At 43.5% G+C, this 25,482-nt stretch overlaps 1 protein-coding gene across 8 annotated transcripts in view; it reads right to left on the reverse strand.

The window, feature by feature from the left end:
- TESMIN (testis expressed metallothionein like protein) overlaps positions 1-25,482 on the reverse strand; it is an 89,676-nt gene that overhangs the window by 47,718 nt on the left and 16,476 nt on the right. For 7 of the 8 annotated variants that reach the window (XM_055270853.2, XM_063644552.1, XM_063644543.1 and 4 more), the window contains exons 7-9: positions 5,665-5,767; positions 3,078-3,215; positions 671-834 (exon numbers count right to left, since the gene is read on the reverse strand). In XM_055270853.2, coding sequence (XP_055126828.2) covers positions 671-834; positions 3,078-3,215; positions 5,665-5,767 — 405 coding nt within the window. Of the gene's footprint in view, positions 1-670; positions 835-3,077; positions 3,216-5,664; positions 5,768-21,969; positions 22,981-23,720; positions 23,793-25,482 lie in introns of those variants that run through there. The other variant, XM_055270916.2, reaches the window with a different exon arrangement.

Consider the following 25,482-nt stretch of genomic DNA (forward strand, 5'->3'; position numbering starts at 1 on the left):
AGCATGAATTTGGCTTTGCAAAATATTAATTAATGACATCTGGTACTTTATCGTGATATGACCATTACATTGAACTCAAAGAAGTTTTTTTTTTAAACAAATGAATGGAATCTAATAGATAGTAAAATTATGACTCAACCTTGAGAACTACTAGGATTACAATTCCAAAACTGATAAATGCAAAATTATCCAACTAATCCGGATCCACAATCCTTAGTAAGGAAAACAATTTGGACCAAGTACAGCTCTTTGCTGCCACTTCCCACGATAAAGGATAGGGAGGCATGCGCTGTCTTTGCTGCCCTGGGTTGGTGTGGCTCTGTATTAATGCAAGGGCAGTGTCAGAACTCTGCTGGCCCTGCTGGTGATCCTGGCAGCAGGGCTCTTTTGTTTTCTGGTACAAAATGGGAGTAACTCAGACAGTGAGGATGAAAAGGCCGAGCTGAGCAGACGAAGAGGACAAAACAGGTTTCCGCAGCGGGGCCTCTAAGGAAACACGGTCGCCACCCAGGATTAGCCCATGGAGGGAGGAACAGCTTCCCTCCGCCCCCGAACACACGCCTGCCCCTGCAGGCTCACACATTCTTTCCAGTGTATAAATTGTCCTTAATTCTCCTCTCAAATTAACCTCTGTTCCCTCCATTAGCAGAGGTTAGTTCAAAGTACCTACCTATCTTGACTGAATTTTGGAAGTCCTGGTGGCAGATGATGGCTGCCTTCCAAACCTCCAGTCTGCATGTAGTTTGGCATGTTCATTAGTGTCTTTCGTTCTGGGCTTTCTTCATAATTTTTGCAATCAATGCATTTGCAAATAGAAGAACACATAATTTGGGCCTGGTAATACAAAATGCTTCAATAAAATTAGGTTGTCCCACAAGTCACCAAAAACTGACAAATTCTATTTGGACCTTAAACAATTCTTCGCGTATATTTGCCCATGAGAGAGAGTGTGTGTGTGTCTGTGTGTTGAGTGTGAATGTGTGGGTGAGAGCGTGTGTTGAATGTGAGTGTGTGTATGAGTGTGTGTGGGGTGTGTGTGTTGAGTGTGAATGTGTAGGTGAGAGTGTGTGTGTGTTGAGCCTGTATATGAGTATGTGGGGTGTGTGTGTGTGTCGAGTGTGTGTGTGTGTGCACATGAGTGTATGTGGGGTTTGGGTATGTGTGTGTATATGTGTGAATGAATGTGAATGTGTGTGTGACTGTGTGTTTGAGTGTGTGTGTTTGAGAGTGTGTGTGTTTGTGTGTGTTTGTGTGATCTGCAGTTTTCATCACGCACTGCTGTTGTGGAGATGCAGTAGTCCTGCTGCTGACAGAGTGGAGGCCGAGTGTGTGGGTGTGAGTCCCAAGCAGAGAGAGGGCGTTGCTCTCCCTTCTCCACCGGGGAGCCAACAGGCTGCTTCATTTGACTTGTTTTGAAGAAAGCCTGCCATAGCTGATTATAAAACTCTAGCTTATGGTTCTCTTGCAGCATGTGAGGCTATTATGCTGGTTCTATGGGCGCAGAAAACGTACAAGAGAGTAGAATTCGAAACCTGCCCAAGAGCAGGCCTGTGGCTGGGAGCTCTCAGGGGAGACCTCTCCTACTGGCTTGCGGGTGGATTTTGATTCAAGCTTTTCCTGGCAATGTGATGCTCAGGGGGCCCGCGTGTCCCATCTGTACCCAGCAAGCCCCCTCTTGCCCCTTCATGCCAAATCCTTGCTCGTGTGGGCCCCAGGGGCTGACTGAGAGCTGGCACTGCCAATCACTATGGTTTTTGGCTTTCTCTTCCCTTCAGCCCCCACCCCGGGGATTTCCCTCTGCTCTTTCCAGCTGACAGATGCATCTTCAGGAGGATGCGTTCTGTTTCATCTGCACCTCTGGGTGTTTTGAAGCAGGAGGCTTTTCAGAGTTTCTAGTCTACATGAATGCCAGAGACTAAAGGACAGTGGTATCCCTTTCCTCTGAGCCTGCACATTCTGTGGGCTGTGCCCAGCAGAGGCTCTGCCTTGGGGAAGTGGGCTGAGCCACAGTTCCATGGCAGCCAGTGAGGGTGTTTTGCAGGACAGAGGAGCTGCTGTGGGTGCAGTTGGAAGTGATTCCTTGGGGGTGATGTCAGTCCCGTTTCAACTGTGCATCTCTGTCATGTTTTGACTGTGTTTTCCACATCCTAGCTGGGGACTGTGGGGTCCACCTTCCCAGATCTTTCAGTGCATGTCTCCAGAATCAGGTGGACTGTTCTCAAGCCCGACCCTCTGTGAACAGCCTTTGAAAAGTATAATTCACAGGAACCCCCAAAAGACCTCAAGCAAACCAAAACAGAGGTTTGTAAGGAAGGTTTGCTCAGCTGCTCCCCTGATAGGGCCTAAGGGTTCCCTCACTTTCTCTTTCCTCCTTTCCTTCAACACAAAGGAAAAGAGAAATAGCAAAGAGAGGTGAAACAGTGACAGCACTGAAGGGGAAAGTGGGTCCCTCTGCTGTCATTACATGTTTGGGAAAAGAAAAAGCTTTTGTCCAGGCCGTGATCTGCAGCTTGCTTTGTCAGCCTCTCTCCATTGGCTTAGGCTGACTGTCCATTCTGGTCTCTGATGGGGCTGTGAGCCAGGGAGGAGCTACCCTTGGTCAAAGCACCAGGTGAATGGATGTCTGGGGACAAGCGCCACAGGGACCTGGAACAGACTGAGTCTTTGAGACCAAACTGTCCCCCACGGCCCCACCTAGAGCACCTGGGCTTTGCTCAGGGAGGAAGAGGCACGGCTGCCCTCTGGGAGCTTCCACCCTGTTGGAGGACCAGTGTGGATCAGTGGCCGCAGAGGGACAAAGCCATGCAGAGGGCACCCTCACTGGGTACTCAGGGCTGGGCTCAGGGGAAGCAACATGCTCCAAAGGGAGCCCTCAGTGAACTGACCTGGTTTACAAAGCTTAGCTGGTATTTGGGAAATTAATTCAGATTAATATAAGTGCCCTTCTAGAAACTCTGGAAGAAAAAATTAATTATATTTATCTTTTTAAATTACAGTGAAGTTTTTTAACCACAAAAGCTACTCAAAATATTTACCTGTGTTTTTTTTTTTAGTGAGTTAGGGAGCTGGGCACTAACCTCATAGCACTCGCAGTAATTCTTCAGGCAGCCTGACCTCCTGCAGCTGCACCCTTTGTTGTGCCGGGGCTTGACATCGCCCAGTTGGCCCTTCCCAATTTTTGGCTGGAAAGCTTCTGGATTTCTACCAAGACATGCCTAGGGTACAACGGGAAGCTCCATCAGGATGGATTTTATCATTCAAAACTCAGCTCAATGAAGGACATCTCATTTGAATCTGATTGTTGTAAAAGGTGCCACAGTAAGCAGTGAGTCTCTTTACACGGTTCAGAAAGTGCAGCCCCTTCTTGTTTGATTTCAATTTGTTTCCATACACAAAAAGGTATATTGTAGCTAAGGTTTCTTCATGTTTTGTTTTCTGAGTTTCCAAGTCTTACATATTTACTGTAAAAAAATAATAGATGGTAAAGATGCAAAGAAAATCATTATTTCTGTGTCAACACATTTCCATCCAGCATTTCTGGGGCCCTCTTTCCTAAGACGGTTGAGACCGTGGACCATACTAGCAGCTCACACTGCCTGAACACAACTCAACACATCGTGTGCCAGGCGTCTTTCCATGGGATTTATATATACATGCCCTCTCATTTAATCCTCAGTGACCTCAGGAAGTAAAATCTACTAATGTATGATTGTTTTATACCTGGAGAAACCCAGGCACCAAGAGGTTAAATAACTGCTGATAAGTGGTGAGATCCTGATTCAAAGTCCCCGTGCTGACTTCAAAGCAGGTCTCAACTGTTGGGCCATGCCTTTCTCAAGCAATACACATGATTTGTTATCCAGGTCTATTTGTTGTCCCTTTTTAATCTATCTATACACACAAATACATACATATCTTTACATACAAAACGATTCAATGCTCTTTGTAAAAATTGAAATACAGAGGTCACAGTGGAAGTCCATGGCCTCCCTTCCCCCTCCTGGGGTTGACATTTGGAATCGGTACTGTCCAGCAGCACAGCCCCTAGCACAGGGCCATCGCTGCAGAATGTGCTGCTGGACAGCCCCAGCCTGCGGTGCGCAGCTTTAGGCATTTTCACGGATCACTGAAGTGTGACAGGCAGTGGAGGCACACATCTGCAGCTGTGGCATGATGATCTTGTGCATGTGTGCACACCTGTGTACCTGCGCACACCTGTGTACCTGCTACCAAGGTCAAGTTAGAGGACAGGCGGCCCCACAGGCTGCCTCGTGACTCCTCCTCAGTGGGGCACCCCTGCGGGGAACGCTCTTCAGATGTAGAGGGCTTTAGGTTTGCCTATGCTGGTGCCTCAGGCAAGTGGAATCCCTCAGCTTGTACTCCCGTGTCGGCTGCCTCCCTCAGATAACAACTGGGAGGTCAGTCCACACTGCTGCACTTAGCTGTAGCTCCTGCTTTTCACCAATGCGTCAATTCATCCATTCTACCACGGATGGACATTTGGGCTGTTTCCAGTGCCTGGCTACTCTGAATGAAGCTGCTGTGAACATTCCTGTACAAATCTCCTGGTGGACATTGGCACTCGTTTCTATTGGCTATATTTGTCGGAAGGAAATGGCTGGATCATAGCATACACAAAGGTTTAGTTTTGGTAGCTATTGTCAAACAGTTTCCCGAAGTGGTTGTGCCCCTTTATATTCCTATCAGCAATGTAAGAGAATTCCAACCCTTTTTGATTTTACAGTTTTAATTGTAGATAGTATTCTTTATCCCTAAATAAAATGTACTAAAGTTTACATGCGTGACAATTTTCTTCTGTCCTATGGATCTGGCTATATCAAAATTGGTAAGATATTTCAAGTCATTTATCCATAATTCAAGAGGAGAATTAAATTATTTTAGAAAACAATACAGAGAGCAGCCACACCTTTATAATTGTGTTCTATTTGTACAGGACAATCTCAGGTCTACAGTCGATGGCTCTCAATTTCCCTTTGTGAATAAGTGGGCACCACAAGTGTCTCCCTGGAGTGGGTTGACAGCCCTGAGCCTAACTGTCCCTCCCTTCTCCCTGATTATCTTTTGTGCTTACAGAAAGGGATAAAAGCTGCAAGCTCCTGTGTTTAGCCTTCAGCAGAGTGGCCATCAGGGCCATCAAAGTAACCTTTTGCGTCTCTGGGAAAACCTAGATTCTTCTCTTCTTCTGGAAGCTGAGGGGTGAAGTTTAAATTGTTAAATTTTACAATTGAAAATGTAGGCTGCCTGAGCACTTTCCGCAGCCTTCTCACGCAGGGGACTGTCTACACCTTTGCGGCTACATTGCTCCAGCTCATGCTTATCTGCTATGTAAGATGACCCCAGATGTCTCAACTCCAAGATAAAGCGGACATACGCATGTTCTTGAATCAGAACCTTCCTAGACTGCTGCATCTCTGAAGCCTTCCCACATAATAAAAGGGAAAAGGCCTTTCTCTGCCTACCACTTTTATAACAGCCACTTGTCATGGTTCAATACCCCCACCGGCAGGAATCAAGTTGTATTCAATGTAAATTCTTCAAAACTGTGGGTTTTTTCCAATGAGGAATCTCTGAAGATCATTTTATGAACATCTTAAATGGTTTGAAATGCTTTTAAAATGCATGCATTTAATGGACATTTATTACCTTAATGGCTTTAAACCGTTCAATTTCATGATGCAAGTTGTTGCAACAATTATTACAATTGCAGTTGTTGCAAAAGTCCCCACTGGCAAAGCAGTCACAGTACCTGTGAAGGAAAGGACAGAGTGAGTGGCAGGCACAGACGGCACAGTGAGTAGTGAAAAGAAGAGCACACACGTGTAAGGAAAGAGCTGGCAATGTGCTGCAGTCAGAACACTGAACACTTTCATAGACGGCTGACTCCTTTTTATACGAGAACTAGATCAACTAGGATGATGCTCACCAGTGACTAACACAGAAGGGAGTAAAACTAGTTAAAACCATTCGTTTCATAATATAGGATTTTGCAAAGTAAAACAATTTCCTGTCAAATCCATTGCATCAATCAATCCTCCCTGGACCCTAATTGCCCTCTGCCATTTTCCCAGGAGCACGATAAGTTTAGTGGGCAGAAACATCAAGTAATGAAGAGCTGTCTTCTCATCAACCACCCCAGTCCATCCAACATGACTGAAGGTGTGTTCACTTCTTCACCAGACCTTGACTTTGAGTGAAAGCTAATGGGACCCAGAGGTGGAACCTGGTCTAGGCCTTATCTCGCTTTCATTCTGTGAGGGGGAACTGAATGGCAGAGGAAATGAACAGATGAGGCGGCTGCAGTCACACCTCTTGGTTGTAATGCGAGGGTTGTTCGGGAATCCTGAGTCTAGTGAAGCCCTTGGAGCACACACCACCATGCCCTGTGACTCCTGGGGCCACACAGGTGGGTGGCAGTGCTGCAGATTGGCTCTGAGGGATTCCTAGGAGAGCCGCCAGTGCTGGCAGCCAGTCCCCCTCCCACGGTCTTGTAAGACGCCTGCTCCTGCGCTGTAAGGCAGAGGTGTTTGCAGGCACGCGCTTTACCCTTCCTGGGATGGGCAGGGGCGATGCTCTCCTTAACTCATGTGAAAATGTAGCATCAAGGCAAGGACTCCTACTGTGCCGCCTATGACCCGCGCCCCAGAGAGCCACCCCATGGCTTCCACCTGTGACCAAAGAAGACCCCTGTCGCTGTCTTCTGTGAGCATGGTTCATCGAAAAGAGCTTCCAACTCATTTTCCACATTGGCTGTGCCGCCTTCTCCCCATGTGCCAGTCAGCTTTGCAAGCTGTAGAGTGGGAATCGTGGTGCTCAGCCTCCCAGTCCCAAAGCGCTGCTGAGGGAAACCCTGGGTGTGTGAAGCTTCCCATAGTGCTGCAGGAACACGGCAAGGGGCGTGCAGGAGACCAGAGGTCTGCAGAAACCTCTCTGGGGCAGAATTCCCAAACACAATTCTTTTCATAATTATTATTTTCATATTTTAAAATAATATTTTAATGTCAAGTCAACAAGAGAGTAAAGAGGATCATTAGAGGCCAAAAAGACAAGAAATTGTAAACCCAGAGAAGCGAGTTCTGCAGCAGCTAAGTGCTGCCCTGGGGCATCTGCCAGTCCCTAGGGACCCGGAGCTTGGGTTCCAATGTGCAGGAGATAGGAGACAAAGTCTGGGCATCAGACCAGAGACCCCTCATAAAGTGTGGATCCCTGAAAGGCGAGCTCCCCAAAGAGTGAATTATTAGAGACATCTCCGCTCCACAACAGGGGAGAGGAGAGACACATCCCCCGTGGGGAGAAATGGGAACTATAAAGGTCTCTCCTGAGCCTGCAAGCCATGCAGATGGAGAGAATGGAAAGGGGACAGTGACAGAAGGTTTGGATGCCGGATAGCAGAGGGGCGAGAGAACTGGCATGGCAGACTCAAGAATGCTGAACCTGAAGTCAGCAGGAAAGAGCTGGGAAGGAGCTGTGGAAGGCTCTGGAATGGGCAGCACCAGTTTCCTCCAAGGGAGAGCAAAGCCAGGTGAGATAAGAAGAGAACCCAGGGGATTCTCTGTAGGAAGGCATGAGTCCCCAGACGACACCTCCTTCCTAAGCAGCTGGGACCCCCCTGCCACCAAGGCAGAGACTAAAAGTGACTCTCTTGGAGCAAAACCATTGGGCGTGGGATATGATAATGAACAAATCCAAGAAAAGTGATTGTTGAGGCTCCTAGGTTTCTTCTACTCAGCTTCTAGCTTTCTAGCAGAAGACTAGAAAAGCCTCCTCTGAGGACTCTGACCAGCCCAGGAGAAAATATCTAAAATTTGACATTGAGTTTTCCCAATAAAATAGCTAAGTGACCACCCTGTGGTGAAGCTATAGTGACCAAGCCCTCAGCAGTGTACCTGCAGGCCCAGTCAGCCCACACCTCAGCTACAGCCCCCAGACAGCCCACTCCTCAGCTACAGCCCCCCGGTCAGCCCATCCCTCACCTGCAGCCCCCAGTCAGCCCACGCCTCACCTACAGCCCCCTGGTCAGCCCACCCCTCACCTGCAGCCCCCAGTCAGCCCACACCTCAGCTACAGCCCCCAGACAGCCCACTCCTCAGCTACAGCCCCCCGGTCAGCCCACCCCTCACCTACAGCCCCCAGTCAGCCCACACCTCATTCTTAAGTATGAGCAGAGTGACGCCCAGGCATCCGCAGACACATTAGGAAATCTTCCAGAGTATGAAAGACAGAGGCCCAGAGAAACGGACTGTGCATGGAAAAGAAAAGTAGGAGGAAAGTGGTATCAACAGCCTCAGAGAGACTAAGAAAAGTTATTGATCAATGAAACAGGAAAATAATTCTTACAAAAAACCTCAGGATATGAAAAAAGATATTTTAGGAAGCAAAAAAGTAATCACAGTGATGAAAGACCTAGAAGGTATGAAAACTAGAACTAATCAGAAGAGAAAGCAACAGTGGGCCAGACTAGAAAATCCAACATTTATGTAGTAAGAATTTCAGAAATACTGAATATTAAGAATGAAGGGGATACAATAATTCTAGAACATCTCCCAGAACTAAAGGCCATGAGTTTCTGAAGGGAAAGGACCCACCTTGGGCTCTGCACAGTAGCTAGAAAAGAGACTGGAACCAAGACAGCATGAGCACATTCTGCAGCACCAGGAATAAGAGATGATCCTCTATGGTTCTAGAAAGTATAAAACAGTTTTCATACGGAGGATCAAGAAAAACAGTGATGTTAAAATTCCACTAGCAACATTGGAAGCTAGAAGAAATGCAGCAAGGCCTTCAAAAGTCCAAAGAAAAACCATTTCCAACCTGAAGTTCTACTCCCAATCTAAATTATCATCTAAGCATGAGGATAGACTAAGACATTTTTAGTCACATAAGGTCTGAAGAAATTACATCCCATGTACTCTTCCTCTGGAAGCTACTGGAGAAGGCACTGCACCAAAATGAGGCTATGAATCCCACAAGGAAGATGCGGGCTCCAGGAGTCAGGAGCCCAAACATGACAAAGAAGCTGGTGAACCCCTTAGCGTGATGGTAGAGGGAAGTCCAAGAAGGGAGCTGCACGCAGGCCTGGAAACCAGACCCTCCACGGCAGGCCAGGCCAGGCAGCTCGGAAAAAACCTTCACGACAGGACTGACAGTGCCCCCATGTGTGGGCATGTTGAGAAGACCATTACACAACCAGAGGAGAGGTTAGGGTTACGTTAGTGTTGTGTGCATAGAAGACTAAGTACTGGGTATGAATGGAAAGGGAAAGTTAAAGAAGTTCAGGAAAGGATAATTCATGAAGGCTCAGCAGGCACCAGAGTTTTCATCATCATAAAAATGTAAAGATTCAATGCTAATCTAACCAAGTCTATCTCATGTCTGGGTGTGGGAAATGTGTGTGTTGGTAGGGGTTGGTGTGTGAGTGGGAGAGGAAATAAAGCTAAATCCACATTTCCCATAGTACAAAAACAATAGATCACACCAAACTGAAAAGCCGAGGAGTAATTCAGACCTGTTTTTAGACTTATGGAAGCAAATATTAAAAGATTCAGTTAAAAGAGTTGAAAGTTCCTGGGGGGCAGAAAATAAGGAACAATTGTTAGGGTACTACTATGTTTTGTCACGAGCCTGGTACAATTATGTGGCTCTCTAAACTATATGTGTATGTGATTTGGATAAAAATAATAAACTGAGAGTAAGACAGAATAAAAGATAAAGAAATTAGTCTAGATGCAGCACAGAAGACAGATTGCAAATATACAAGAGAGGTTAACAGAAACAGTCAAGAGTTAGAGAGGCTAACGTGTCTGTCTGGTGAGCATTAAGGAAGGAGAGAGGAGAGAAAATGGGGGAGAGCCATCTTTGGAGTGAGGATATCCGTGAGTTTTCCAGAACTGATGATAGCTGTGGATGCTCAGATTTAGGAAACCTAATGAAAAGAAAGACAAACAAAAAGAAAAACCAAAGGCAAAAAGAAAATCTCAAATGCACCAGAGAAGAAAGATACATTACCTAGACTTGCATCTGACTTCTTGTTAGAAATAATGAGAAACAGCAGACTATTTTCAAAGCATTGGCAGAAAAAACCTGACAACCTAGAATTGCATACCCAGTAAAAGTGTGTTTACTCACCAAGGTCCAGGCTAGGCACATTTCTTTTTTTCACTGTACACTCTTTTGCTGAGTGATTTTATTAACTCTTGCCCTTTTAATCTTCTGAAGATTTTAAAATCTGTTTTCACCAAAACTGCTCTCTCTCCCACACTCCAGACCCTAAAATCCTTATTGTCTTATTTCCCAAACATAATGAAAGGGTGGGCTGTCCACATGTGCTCTTATCATTCCTCATCTCCCATTCATTCTTTAACCTATTGCATTCAGATTTCCTCCTCCTGCCCACAGACTCTCAAAGGCAATCAACCAGCTCCTTATTGGAAAACCCAGGGCTCTCTTCACTGTTCTTGAGAGCTTTAGACCCTACTGTGTTCCAGAACCACATCCCAGCTTCCAGTCAGAAATCTCTATCTTCAGTTCAGTGTGTCCACCCCTCCACCCACGGTCTTCACCTGCACCCCTTGCGCTGCTCCAGTCGCTCTCACCTCCTGTGCTTGCTCTCCATCCATGGTGTTACCATCTGCCCAGTAACACAGCCCCTGCGTTGGTTCTGACAATTACCTTGCTCTCTTTCCCCACATCCAAGGGTTGCCAAATCTACTGATTCTGGCTCAGAAATGTCTTTTATTAATTTTATTTTTTATAAATGTAAATCATATTTATTGTGGAATTTTTAAAAATACAAATAAGTAAAAAGAAACAAATTACATCCAATCTGAATCTCATTCCCTAGAGATGATCATTTGATGAATGTATTTCATGAATATGTATTTTGATGAATATATTTCAGACTTTTTCTGTAAAACTATACATAATGAAATAAGTATATGTTGTTTGGTTACAGATTATATGTAAACAAAAATAAGATCATATTCTACAAACTGTTTCAGTGTGCTTTTATTACTTATCAACAGAAGTAATAAAGATAACATCTTGCTTTTATTACTCATCAGTATGTTATGAGTGTTTCCCATGTAAATAGATTTATATACCATTTTCATTGCTGTACATACCCCATACTATAGCAGCACCTTGATTTATTTAATAATTCACTTTATACTTAACGTAGATGTTTTATATATCTTGGAAATATAAACAATACTATAGTAGTGGTGTTGGTCTTCTTTCTGTTCCTAGAACCATCCACCCTCCCTCTCTTGCCACAGGGCCTTTGCACCTGCTGTTTCCTCTGCCTACAACACTCTCAGCATCCACTTTCAATCTACTTCCACCCGGTGAACTCCCCCTAATTCAAACACACCTCCTCAGGGAAGACTTCCTTGACTGCCATGCTTGTTCAACACGTCCCACCCCCTCAGCCCATTACTGCTCCTTTGCCACATTTTCCATGGTTCCACTCCGACCTTTAATTACGTGATGATTCATACGGGAATAATCACTTTAGACTGCGAGTGCTGGGAGGGCAGGGACCGTAACTCTCTTGCTCACTCTGTCTTCCCTGTTCCTGAGATCATGGGCATTCAAAAATATTTATGGAATGAATGAATAAATGAGTGAAAAAATGATACAATGCATATGTTGGAAATGTCTCTGGAATCTGTGTTTTTTCCTTCATTGTTACCACCCCTGCCCAGGTTCAGGTCTGTGCTCCTGCAATGGCCTCCTAATTAACCTCGCTTTCAACTTCCTCCACTTTGCCATTAGCACTAATTTTCCAAAACATAAATCAGGCAAAAATAAGCAAGAGAAAAAGCAGTAATCAGAAAATGCAAAATAAGATGGTATTGTACATTCCTAATGAGGGTGTAAAATGGTATGGCCACTATGGAAAAATATGGCAGTTTCTCAGAAAGTTACTACATGATCCAGCAATGCCACTTCTGGGTATGTACGCAAAAGGAGTGAAAGCAGGGACTCAACCAGATACCTGCTACATCAGTGTCCATTGCAGCATTAGGGTAAACAAAACGTGATTTATCCATACAATGGAATATTATGCAGCCATAAGTAGAGAGGACATTCTGACACATGCTACAACAAGGATGGCACTTTAGAAACACTATGCTAAGTGAACTAAGCCAGATACAAAGGGACAGATATTGTATGAGTCCATTTATGTGAAGGTCTTAGAATAGTCAAAAGAAAGAAAGTAAAACAGGGGTTACCAGAGACTGGGAAAAGGGGATGATGGAGAGTTTGATGGGTATAGAATTTCTGTTTGGGATGATGAAAAAGTTCTGGAAAAATTCAGTGATGGTGGTTGCGCAACACTGTGAATATATTTCATGCCACTGAATTGTATATTTTAAAGGTTTAAAATAGTAAATTTTATGTTATGCATATTTTGCCACAATCTTAAAAGACAAGGCACAGAGCAGAATGTATGGAATGCTGCCATCTGAATGGGAAAAAGGAACCTAAATAAAACTTAAAACTTAAAAAAAAAAATAAGTTGTTACAATAAGTCCCTATGTGTCAATAATCAGACAAAGGATGCAAATAGATTAAAGAAAGCTATTGAACATGGGTTATTAGATTTGCTTTTTTCAAAAATTCAGCTATATTTAACTTACAAAAGACACACCTAAAACAAAACTGCCACACAGAAAGTGCAAAACTAAAGGAATGTTCTAAAGCATAACTCACTAATACTGCACTAGACAAAGAAAACATGGTGCAGCAACATTACCATCAGACAGAAAAACAACTGGAGGCAAAATGTGCCAAGATACAGAGGCATAGTCATTTAACAACTGATGGAATAATTCACCAAGAAGATGTAACAATCATGAATTTGTATGACCTTCACGCTATAGATTTGAAATATAAAAACCAAAATAGAATTATAAGGAAAAAGGAGACAAATTCATAATCTTAAGTGAGGGATCTCAACACATTTTTAGCAAAAACATAAAAATCACACAAAATTGAATAAGCAATTAGCAGATTTAAACAACGAAATAAGCCAGTGAAGGGATAGATAACTGCCCCCAACAAATAGAGAATATACATGCTTTTCAAATTAATATAGAATATTTTCAAAATTGATTGCATTAAGTCTTCATTAAAGGAAGTCTTCATTAATTTCAAAGAATTGATGTACAGACTACATTATCTAACTACAGAGTAATTAAATGAAAAGAATTAACAACTAGAATATCATTTAAAAATATATACATATACATACACATATATGTATATATAATACAAATGTGGACACTATGAAATGTACATCTAAATAACTCATGAGGTAAAGAGAACATTACAATAAAAACGACAAGCTTTTTTAAGTGGATGATAGTGAAAGTACTGCCTATCAACTCTTGTAGGATGCAGTAAAGTAGTCCATAGGGGTAATTTACAGCTTTAAATGCATTTCCTAAAAAAAAAAAAAAAAAATTTAAAGATTGAAAATAATAAGGTAAGCAGTTAACACAAAAAGCTAGCAAAACAAGAGAAGGAAATAATAAAGACAGCAGTAAAGAGCAGAAATTAATGTACTTCATGAACCACAACCAAGAAAATCAATAAAACCAAAAGCTGGTGCTCTGAGAAGGCTGACAAAATAGACAACCTCTCCTAGAACTGATCAAGAAAGTCTAGAAAAGGTCAAAGGCCATAATTATAGATACAGAGGTCATCTTTAAATATAGAATATATGAATAGGAATATATGAATAAATTTGAAAGTTTTGAGAATTCAATACTTTTTAAGAAAAATATAAAATATCAAAGTTGACTCCAGAAAAAACATAAAAAACATAAACTACAAAAGAAAGTGAATGAGTAACCTATCACCTTCACCACTCCAACTCCGATAGACACCAGACCCAGACAATTTTTCAGACAAGCGTTTTCAAACGTTCAATGAACAAACAAATCCTACCTTACCCAAACTTTTTTAGAGGCTAGAGAAAAAGAAGCCAGTGGGGTGGGGGTGGGGAAGCCTAACTAACGCATTTTATTAGGCAATACGATATTGATACCAAAATGAAAGAATATATGAGAAAGAAAAATTACAGGTCTATCTCACTTGTGAACAAAGATTCAAAAATCCTGAAGAGCTAAATGTTGCAGTACATAATAATCAAATTGGGCTTAATCCCTGGAATGCAAAGGCAGATTAACATTGGAAAGTTTGTTGTCATAGATATATTATGAGATTAAAAGAGGAAAACAATCTGATCATTTCAACAAATACATTAAAAGGCACTCAATAAAATTCACCAGTCCTTTATTATAATTCCCACCAGTCCTTTATTATAATTCCCACCAGTCCTTTATTATAATTCCGATCATTATAATAATAGCAAATCCCTTAGGAAACTAGGAATAGAAGGAAGCATCCTTAACCTGAGAAGGGCACACAGCAGAGAAGCCAGTCAGTCCTGCAACAGCCACTTCCCCTTATCCTACAGTGGCAGCAATTGTAGTGTAGCATATGGTTGGCTCACCTCAAGAATGCATTTCCCAGCTTCCTATTTAGTTGGCCTGATCACATGACTAGGCTGTGGCCAATGGGCTATCAGTGGAAGTGATTATGACAATGCTGGTCTTGCTATGAAAGGTTAAGGAGTGTGCACTCGCCCTCCTGTTTTCTCTTCCCCAGTGTCTGGAAGATGAACATAAGGGTAGGGGCTGGTGCAGCCTTCTTAGACCACAAAATGCAAGCCCTCCATTGAAGATGTCAGGGCAACTAAGATAGAAATCTGAGACAATAACATTGATTAGCCACTATATTAGTCCTGAAATGGTTGTAGTTTTGAGTCTTTGTTATAGCATCTGAGTATGTATTCTACCTAATAAGGGCATCTCTCAAAAACCTACAGCAACTATCTTATTTAGGGCAAGGCAAGGGAATTTTAGAAGTATTTAGAATTTAGGAGCAATTCAACAGTGCCCCAGACCAGAACTTCCATTCATCACTATGAGGTTCTAGCCAGTAAAATAAGGCAAGGAAAAGGGAAAAGAGTACAAAGATGGGGAAGGTATCACGGTCCAATATCTGTGATAAGATCATTGTTTAAATAGAAAGTTGAAGGAAATCCACAGACAAATCATTACAAATAAGAAGCAGGATTCATGTCTGGAAAGGGATTGAGAACCCCAAATCAGACCCATATGTAATCAAACCCTGAGAGCTGACGGGGCTGCACTGCAGATATCGTGGACTATATCTGTGTTTTGCCATAAATGGTGCTAGACAATTAATTGTCCATATGGAAAAAAATAAAGTTGAATCCCTACCGAATGCCATTCACAAAAATCAATTCTAGATGTTTTAAAGCTCAATGACAAAAGCAGAAATGTAAAACTTTTAGTAGAAATTCTAACATCACATTTATCCCACCTTGATGTAGGTTGCAGTGAGCATCATTCCATTAAAGACGCTGTCCTGGAGGTGCAGATTGCCTCAGTGCCGGCACACTGGCAACACTGCGACACCTTTTGGGTCATCCTGCCCTGTGGCTTGCCGAGAGGGTGACGATACTGTTCAAGGAAAAACTCATGATACCCTCTGTCAAATTCACTTCCCACAGGCATACTGAATCGTGAAATTTTAGTCTTGGTGGTTGAAAAGACCTAAAATGACAGGTTTTTGTTGTTGTTGTTGTTGGAAATGGGTTCTCACTATGTTGCCCAGGCTGGTCTCGAACTCCTCGGTTCAAACAATCCTCCTGTTTCAGCCTCCCAAAGTGCTGGGACTACAGGTGTGAGCTACCATGCCCAGCTCAATGACATATATTCTGAACTCATTCTTAATTCATTGGCCATCCTGACATATTGCTTGCTATAAAACACTTAATAACATTGAATTAAATATTTAAAACTTTTCAGATGGCTATTTGAGCTGGTAAAAAATTAAGGAAACCCAACAGAGGGCAAAATTCAGAGGGCCAAGCTAAAACTGAAGCTCGAAGTGACCTCTGAAGCATCTGCTGATTCCAGCAACCAAAGGCGCTGGTTTTACTGCTGTACGGAGGAGAAAGGGGGAACTACGACAACCCTAGGGGAACTACGACAACCCTAACTGTGGCAAACACTTACAAGGACATGTGCGATCTGCTGGGCTGTGCTCTAGGTGCTTTACGTATATTAACCCCAGTCGAAGGCACACTAAGGGTAGAAGGTCTGCTGCAGGATCCACACATGGACCAGAACTGCGGGGGGCTCTACCCTGGGAACAAACGCCCTGAAAACAAACGGCAAGGAAATGTGTGTGTGATCCTGGCTGGTGGGAGGGGAGGAGGCTCACTTCAGGTTGAAATCTGAATTCATACTGTGCAGCCTAATAAAAAAAAAAAAGTAGCCAAAAATTATAAGTTATCTAAGTTGGAAATGCCACCAAGCTCCAAGTGGAAGCAAACAAATCTTCTCTAAAGAGCACCTTCTCAAAACAAGCCTCAAAGAACTCCCACAGGGAAAGCCCCAGTGATTATAATTTACAGTTTAAAAAAATCACAAAATATGTGAGGTTCCAAGCCATAAGGAGAAAAATTCAAGAGATGAAACAAACACAGAATGAGACAGAGACTTTACTATAGTTATGAGCTACAGAGAAGATAATTATTTAACATTTTTAAATTTAAAATAAGAAATCAAAAGTGTGAATAAGCAACAAGAGACTACCAAAAAAATGATCATCCAGATTTGACCTTCCACTCCACAGAATTCTGGTGACAATAATTAATCTAGTTAATCAGAGACAAAAGGCCACGTGAAGAAACAATATCACAGACTGTACAATCTATGCCTGAAATCTTAGGGTTTGGGCTGGGTGCAGTGGCTTACACCTGTAATCCCAGCACTTTGGGATGCTGAGGTGGGAGGATTCCTTGAGCTCAGGAGTTTGAGACCAGCCTAGGCAACATAATGAGACCCTATTTCTGAAAAAAAAAAAAAAAAAAAAAAAAAAACTGGCTTGTGGCTCTCAGGAGGTTGAGGCAGGAGGATTGCTAGAGCCCAGGAGGTCAAGGCTGCATTGAGCTATGATCATACCACCTTTGCATATCAATTCATCCAGCCTGGGTGACAGAGTGAGATCCTGTCTCAAAAAAAAAAAATGAAATGAAACTGAGTCTGGATTTTCTTAAAGTCAATCAATATATGAAAGAGCCAATTAAAACTGTCCTAAAAGGCTGAGTGCAGTGGCTCACATCTGTAATCCCAGCACTTTGGGACGCCAAGGTGGGCGGATCACTTGAGGCCAGGAGTTCAAGACCAGCCTTGCCAACATGGCAAAAACCTATCTCTACTAAAAATACAAAAATTAGCTGGGCATGATGGTGCATGCCTGTAATCCCAGCTACTCAGGGGGCTGAGGCATGAGAATTGCTTGAACCTGGGAGGTGAAGGCTGCAGTGAGCCAAGATCACACCACTGCACTCCAGCCTGGGCAACAGAGCCAGACTTTGTGTAAAAAACAAAAACAAAACAAAAAAACACTGTCCTAAAAAATATCTACACTCATGGTATAAAACCAATTCCTGCTTTTCTGAGAGGAAGAGACCTCTCTCCATTCTAGTGGACAGTGCTCCTTCTCACTCTATGAAATAATTGTCCAAAAATGTATAATTTAACACTTATAGACAAACCTCATTTTATTGCACTTTGTTCTACTGGGCTTCACAGGTAATGCTTTTTTAATAAAACAAATTGAAGGTTTGTGTCAACTCTGCATCAAGCAAGTCTATCGGCTCCATTTTTCCAACAGCATGCGCTCACTTCATGTCTCTTTATCATATTCCTGTAATTCTTGTAATGTTTCAAACCTTTTCATTATTGTTATGTCTGTTATAGCGATCTGCAATCCGCGTTCTTTGATGTCACTAAGTGTAATTGTTTTGGAGTACCACAAGCCACGTCCATACAAGAGCACGAACTTAAGCGCAATTGTTTTGGAGAACCATGAGCCACGTCCATATAAGAGCACGAACTTAACTGATGAATGCTGAATGTGTTCTGACTGCTCCACCAACTGGCGGTTCCCTGTCTCTCTCCCTCTCCTCAGGCCTCCGTATTCCCTGAGACACAACAATATTGAAATTAGGCCAATTAACAACTCTACAATGGCCTCTAGGTGTTCAAGAGAAAAGAAGAGTCCCACGTCTCTCACTTTAAATCAAAAGATTAAGCTTAGTGAAGAAGGCATGTCGAAAGCCAAGATAGGCTGTGAATCAAAGGAAAAGCTTTTGGAGGAAATTAAGTGTTACTCCAGTGAACACACAAATTATAAGAAAGCAAAACACTGCTGACATGAAGAAAGCCTGAGAGGTCTGGAGAGAAGATGAAACCGGCCAAAGCCTAATCCAGAGCAAGGCCCTAACGCTTGTCAACTCTGTCAAGGCTGAGAGAGTTGAGGAAGCTGCACTTCAAAAGTTGGAAGCTAGCAGAGGCTGATTCATGAGGTTGAAGGAAAGAAGCCATCTCCATAACGGAAAAGCACAAGGTAAAGCAGCAAGTGCTGATGGACAAGCTGCAGCAAGTTCTCCAGAAGATCTAGCTGAGATCATTGATAAAGGTGGCTACACTGAACAACAGGTTTTCAGTGTAGATGAAGCAGCCTTCTATTAGAAGAAGATGCCACCTAGAACTTTTGCAGCTAGAGAAGAGAAGTCAATGCCTGGCTTCAATGCCTCAAAGGACAAGCTGGCTCTCTTACTGGGATACAATATAGTTGGTGACCTTAAGTTGAAGCTAATGCTCATTACCCATTCTGCAAATCCTAGGGCCTTTAAGAATGTTGCTAAAACTACTCTGCCTTGTGCTTTACAAATGGAACAACAAAGCCTGAATGACAGCACATCTGTTTACAGCATGATTAACTGAATATTTTAAGTCCACTATGGAGACCTACTACTCAGAAAAAGATTCTTTCAAAATATTACTGCTCATTGACCAGGTACCTGGCCCCCCAAGAGCTCTGATGGAGCTGTGCAAGGAGATTAATCTTGTTCTCATGCCTGCAAACACAATATCCATCCTGTAGCCCATGGATCAAGGTATCACTTTGACTTTCAAGTCTCATTATTTAAGAAATACATTTCATAAATCTATAGCTGCTATTGATAGTGATTCCTCTGATGGATCTGGGCAAAGTCGACTGAAAACCTTCTGGAAATTATTCCATTCTGTGTGCCATTAAGAATATTCATGATTCATGGGAGGAAGTAAAAATATCAACATTGAAAGGAAGTTAGAAGTTGATTCTAACCAGCCAGGTGCGGTGGCTCACACCTGTAATCTCAGCATTTTGAGAGGCTGAGGCAAGCGGATCATGAGGTCAGGAGATCGAGACCATCCTGGCCAACATGGTGAAACTCCGTCTCTACTAAAAATACAAAAATTAGCTGGGCGTGGTGGTGGGCGCCTGTAATCCCAGCTACTTGGGAGGCTGAGCCAGGAGAATGGCTTGAACCTGGGAGGTGGAGGTTACAGTGAGCCAAGATCATGCCACTGCACTCTAGCCTGGGGACAGAGGAAGACTCTGTCTCAAAAAAAAAAAAAAAAAGTTGATTCCAACCCTCATGGATGGCTTTGTGGGGGTCAAGACTTCAGTGGAGGAAGTCACTGCAGATGTAGAAATAGCAAGAGAATTAGAATTAGAAATGGAACCTGAAGATGTGACTGAATTGTTTCACTGCCAATGATAAAACTGTAATGAATGAGGAATTGCCTCTTACTGATGAGCAAAGAAAGTGGTTTCTTGAGACAGAATCTGCTCCTGGTGAAGACGCTTTGAACACTGCTGAAATGACAATACAGGATCTAGAATATTCCATAAACTGAGTGGATAAAGCAGTGCAGGGCTTGAGAGGATTAACTCCAATTTTGAAAGTTCTACTGTGGGTAAAATGCTATCAATCAGCATCACATACTATAGAGAAATCTTTCCTGAAAGGAAGAGTCAGTTGATGTGCCAAACTGCATTGTTGTCTTATTTTCAGAAACTGCCACCACAACCCCAGCCTTCAGTCCCCCACCACCCCCATCAGTCAATAGCCATGACAGTAAGGCAAGACCCTCCACCAGCTAGAAGATGACAACTCGCTGAAGGCTCAGATGATTGTTAGCATTTTCTAGAAACAGTGTTTTTAAATTAAGGTATGTACTTTTTAGATAGAAAGCTATTGCACACTGATTCAACCACAGCATGTTTATAGTTACATAAACATAACCTCCACATGCACTAGGAAACCAAACACCTTGTGTGACTTGCTTTGTTGTGATTTGCTCTGTTGTGGCTGTGGAGCTGAAGCTGCAGTACCTCCAACGAATGCCTATGTGTTGCTGCCTATACCAAAATGGGCCTGTTACAAACGTTTTTATATTTTATATTTTACATTAATTTTTTAAGTTTTATATTTTACAGTTGCTTTAAAAAACTATGTAGCAAATCAATGTTTAACATATACAAAAATGATTAAGAAAGACATTTGTAACAGTGCTGGAAAGGTAGATGTTAATTACTTAAAAAATCTGGCTAGGCGAAGTGACTCATGCCTGTAATCCCAGCACTTTGGGATGCCATGGCGGGCAGATCACCTGAGGTCAGGAGCTCGAGACCAGTCTGGCCAACATGGTGAAACCTTGTCTCCACTAAAAATAGAAAAATTAGCTGGGCGTGGCGGCGGGCGCCTATAATCTCAGCTACTCAGGAGGCTAAGGCAGTAGAATTGCTGGAACCTGGGAGGCGGAGGTTGCAGTAAGCCGAGATCGTGCCATTGCACTCCAGCCTGGGCCGACAACAGCCAGACTTTGTCTCAAAAAAAAACAACAAAAAAAATTTAAAATCCATCAGTAAGTTTCCAATAAAATAATCAGAAAACATTTAACTACCTCTTCAGTTTACATCAACACCATTTTAATCATGTAGATTAATTTATCATTTAAAAATAATTCCCAACTTTTCATGGCTAATGAAACAATAACAACAAAAGGTTGGGGTACATTGTTTCAAGTTTCAGGGGTAAGGAACTAAGAGAGGAATAAAAAGGGTAGTTCCAGCTCTATTTGGAGGAGGAAGATGAACGAGTAAAATGCTTGTCTACCACAGCAAGAGGGCAGGAGACAATCTTTACAGGTGTGGAGGGTCCCCCAGGAAACCTGAAAGCAGAAATTGCTAACAGTGGAAGCTTCTTGGAGGGAGACAGACTATGGGGAGAAGTGGAGCAGGGTACTATCACTTTCTACTGGAGCCTTGACTGTGGTAATCGATTTTTACCCATGCCATCACTAAAAACAAATACAAAAAATTAGCTGGGCATGAGGGCACATGCCTGTAGTTCCAGCTACTTTGGCGGCTGAGCTGGGAGGATCACCTGAGCCCAGGGGGTCAAGGCTGCAGTAAGACACGATTGGGCCACTGCACACCAGCCTGGGCGACACAGTGAGACCCTGTCTGAAAAAAAATGTTATAAAATAAAATCAAAAATACTGTCATGTGTTTTTCTCTCTATTGATGGCCAATTATAATAATAATCCCTCGTAGCCTGTATGCAGCAGAGACTCCCATGAGAGTAGGACTAACTCACGCCAAGAAAATTACATTCCATTGCCTCACGCTCATGACTTAGTTGCGGGGAGTAAAAAGGTAAAGGAAATGGAAAGCTATTGATGGCGATGATGCCATAAGTGCAAGTGAAGCAAGCAACGGAGGATCCCCTGCTTATGTTCCTTCTTCACCTGAGCCAAGTGTCTTCACATGAGGACAGGTGGCATGTATGGAGAGCCACCAGCACGAGGTCAGGGGTCTGCCACCAAGAGACCTCACTGCTCTGGTGAATTTACCTATTCCTTAGCTTTTCCAAAAACAGAACACAAACTTTATTAGTATTTCCAGAGATAACTGGTTTCTCAGTGATGGATTGATTCCAACCAAATCACAATGCATGATCAGAATGCCATGCATCAATTTATGATGGAAATAACATCCTTTTCCAGTGCCCAAAATGTTCACATTCTCTCTCCAAGGCCTCTCATTTCTCAGTGTGGAGCTACTAGGAAGCTAAGTTAATGGCCAGACAGTTGCATGTTGAGCACAGAATTCGAGGTGTGTAGACATCGAGTAGATTGGGAGGGCTCTAAGTCTCTTGCCCACTGCACACAGCACTTCATGGAGAAGGCAGCTCCATGCCCTTACAGACAGTGCCTCTGTCACCTGCCAGCACTGGACACACTCTGGGCCTCCTTTCCTCTGTTCCAATGCTGACCGAGTGCCCTCGTGATGGTACATTCTTTCTTACATGTGTCGGTCACCAATTAAGCTAGGAAGCTGCTTCTAGACAAGAAGCTGTTTCTTTGGCCTTCCATTCTGACGTAATTCAAGTTAAGCCTTCCTTAGAGTCATCTCATTTCCAAGTCCTTAGGAGTTACCTCACTTTGTCCCCAGTTACAGTCTACACCCTGCTCTAGGCTTCATGGTCATTTGACCTGCCTCGTCCCCACACCCAGCCAGCAGCTGAGCAGCTCCCATCCCCAGGAGCCCACCACCCTGGACCGCTCTGTCCTCTGGACACCACCACCTGGTCCTCCTCCACATCCGACATCTCCATCCGGGAAGGCTGCTCTGGCTTGACAGCGTCACAGGGTCCAGGCTTTCTCCCACTGTCCTTTCTCCTCCTTACCCACAGCTGCGTCTTTAGTTTTCTCATCAGTCGTGTCATGGCATTTCCAACGTTCAGAGAAGTATATGGCCTCATAGACTAAACCAATGATAGCTCAAATATTTTAGACAGTCAACCCTAGACTGTCTGCAATTACTTTTTAAAAATCAGTTTGTTTTTCCACTTTGGTTGTGTGAACTAAGTTTCACGGACTTCTGGATTTCTACCCACTGGTGCACCCCCACATCACTGTCCCATCACTGGGGCTCTCAGTGACATCAGCAGGAGCTCTGCAATGGAAAAATCACGTGGAGACTGTGGTTAGGGTCGTTAGACATTGGGACTAGGACATGTTCTCCCTTTTCAACATGTAACTTAAGGCTAGGCAGACATAAGAGCAGAAAGTGAGCAGCCCACAGCAAGAGCTGAGGGAGGGCAGACAGCACAGACACGAGACGCCAACTTTGGCAGGGTGGCCAAGGAAACTGATGCACCAAGTGCTGTCAAGCATGGCAATGAGGTCCACCTCCTATTTCAGCCACATCATCTTACTTCCAGCCCCCGACTCCACGTGACAATCGGCCCTACCATCCCTTGACCACACCTCCTGGCTGGGGGAGAACTTTCTGAGAAAATTTCAATGTAGAATAAACCAATTCATAAAACTTTTTAAAAATAGAATGTGGAAATATTACAGTTAACGCTCAACAATGACATGGTTAGCACTTGTCTGAGGGGCTAGAGGATGCAAACCAAAACCCAAGAAAAATTATGCCCCTTGAAGTGTGAGCCACCAATGTCTTGACTAAATTAGTTGGCCAAGATAATACCAAAAATCCGTACCAGGTTCATGCAAAAGTGGCTGCTTCTTGCTGTTTTGGTTGACAATGAGCATTAGGACAAGGTTGTTGAGAAGTAACTGTAACATGTGCAGTGCTAGCCGTTCGGGTTTCTCTAGACTATGCTCCACTTACTGACTTCTAAGCAACCTTATTTCATATTTAATAATGAAGGATTTGTGATTACTTACAATTTCAGACACTGGGATTTGGTACAGTTACATGGCTTTTTAGACTTTGTGTCCCATGAACTAAGAGTTATTCTATAAAGATTAAAAAAGAAAATGTATTCAGATGGTTACTCCTTATATAGAGAATTAGCTAAGCATCTGGTGTTTTTCAACACATTGTGAGAATCTCAACACCAGATCGTTATAGGTATTATTGATAGATGCCTAATCATGGAGTGGGAGTTTCCAGTGTGATGGAACTAGTGCCACCAAACACAGCCACACATGCCCAGGGAGTCAGTGTGCATGCGGAGCAGGGTCCTAAGGCTGCTCACCCTTCCCAAGATGTCTTCCTGGAGTTCTTCTCCCCCTGACCAATTTAAATCTCTATTTTTTGTGCTCCTCTCCCCACCGAACAGCTCTTTCCCCCCCAAAATCTGAATGCTAATGGGAAGTACAAATTAAAGAACAATAGATAAAGCGTCGTTCGTCTTCAGATATACCAGTGCTAAAAGAGTCCACGCTGTAATATTACTAACAATATCAAAGCATGTTAGTAATCACTTAAGTGTGCCATGTGATCACTGGGGACTTTCCTCATTTTAGGAAGGGATTATTACAACTCCCTCCTAACTACATTTGGCGATTAGCTCAGAAGTCATCTTCAGGGGCATTAGAGAAGAAATAAACTCCTCCTCTAATGTGTCTCTGGGTGTTGCTAAATGTAAGGGCGGCTGCACATTAAACCATCGGGAGAAGTTCCCAAGCATTGCTCAGAAGAGACACTCACCAAGGAGCTCAGGACATTTGCAATGGAAGTGGTTCAGTAGGCTGTGATGACAAGGAGGGGCACATGTACAAAACACCATGTGACAAAAACCAAACTAGATGAATTCTAAACGAATACAGCATTTAATTTAGGATTCTGTGACAGGGCTGTCCCTGTGCCCAGTGGGGGCATGCATCTCTATCAGTGTGCTCTTTGAGGTCATATACACAGGCCTCATCTCTGTGACGCACTGGCTACTTCTGAGCAAGGCTGCATCTTAGTCTTGGGTTTTCTACCAGAACTAGAACAGCACCCGACACACAGTCCGTGCTTACTGTCAGCCTCATGCCATCTCATGGAGCATAGGGGTTGGTAACTAACACAAACGCCCTAAAGAGAGGCAAAGTCTTTGCCCCATCCTCTGTGCTCCAAGCGCCCACACGCTCAGCTCTCTTGGCTGGCTGTCAGGGCTGAGGTCAGTCCCAAATCCCCCCCTCACTTGGCCTGCCCTCACCTCACTCCTCTGGTCTTCCACCCCTGCTCTCACCACCTGTGCTTCTGTTTAGTGACCCATCCTGTTCCCCATGGGAAACAGCTCATGGCACCTGACATGGGGGCAAGCTGCTAACTTTGACTGCTTCTGGAGAAAGCTCCCATTTTAGAGGTAAAGACAATGTTGCTGAATGCTGTATTAATTGAGAATTCATCTAGTTTGGTTTTTCCTTTAGAGATAGAAGAGTTACAGCTTTCTGCCCTCATGGATGCCTAGAGGTGGCAGGTCTAGCTATCCTGCCACCTGGCCTGTCCACCTGTGGGTCAGACCTGGGCCTGTTCAGAGGGGGGCTCTGACAGCTACTTCACTGCTCTTGCCCTCGGCCCTCTCGGACCTGCCCTGAGCTGGGGCACAGGGTGGCCCAGCACTCCCTGTCCAGAGGAACGAAAACTGTTCCCTTGAGGAAGTGGCATGGGGGCTTGTGGAGGCAGTCCAGTGGGGACCCACCGTAACTGTGGAGG

Source organism: Symphalangus syndactylus, chromosome 1 (genome assembly GCF_028878055.3).
Source record: "Symphalangus syndactylus isolate Jambi chromosome 1, NHGRI_mSymSyn1-v2.1_pri, whole genome shotgun sequence".
NCBI classification, from domain to species: Eukaryota; Metazoa; Chordata; class Mammalia; order Primates; family Hylobatidae; genus Symphalangus; species Symphalangus syndactylus.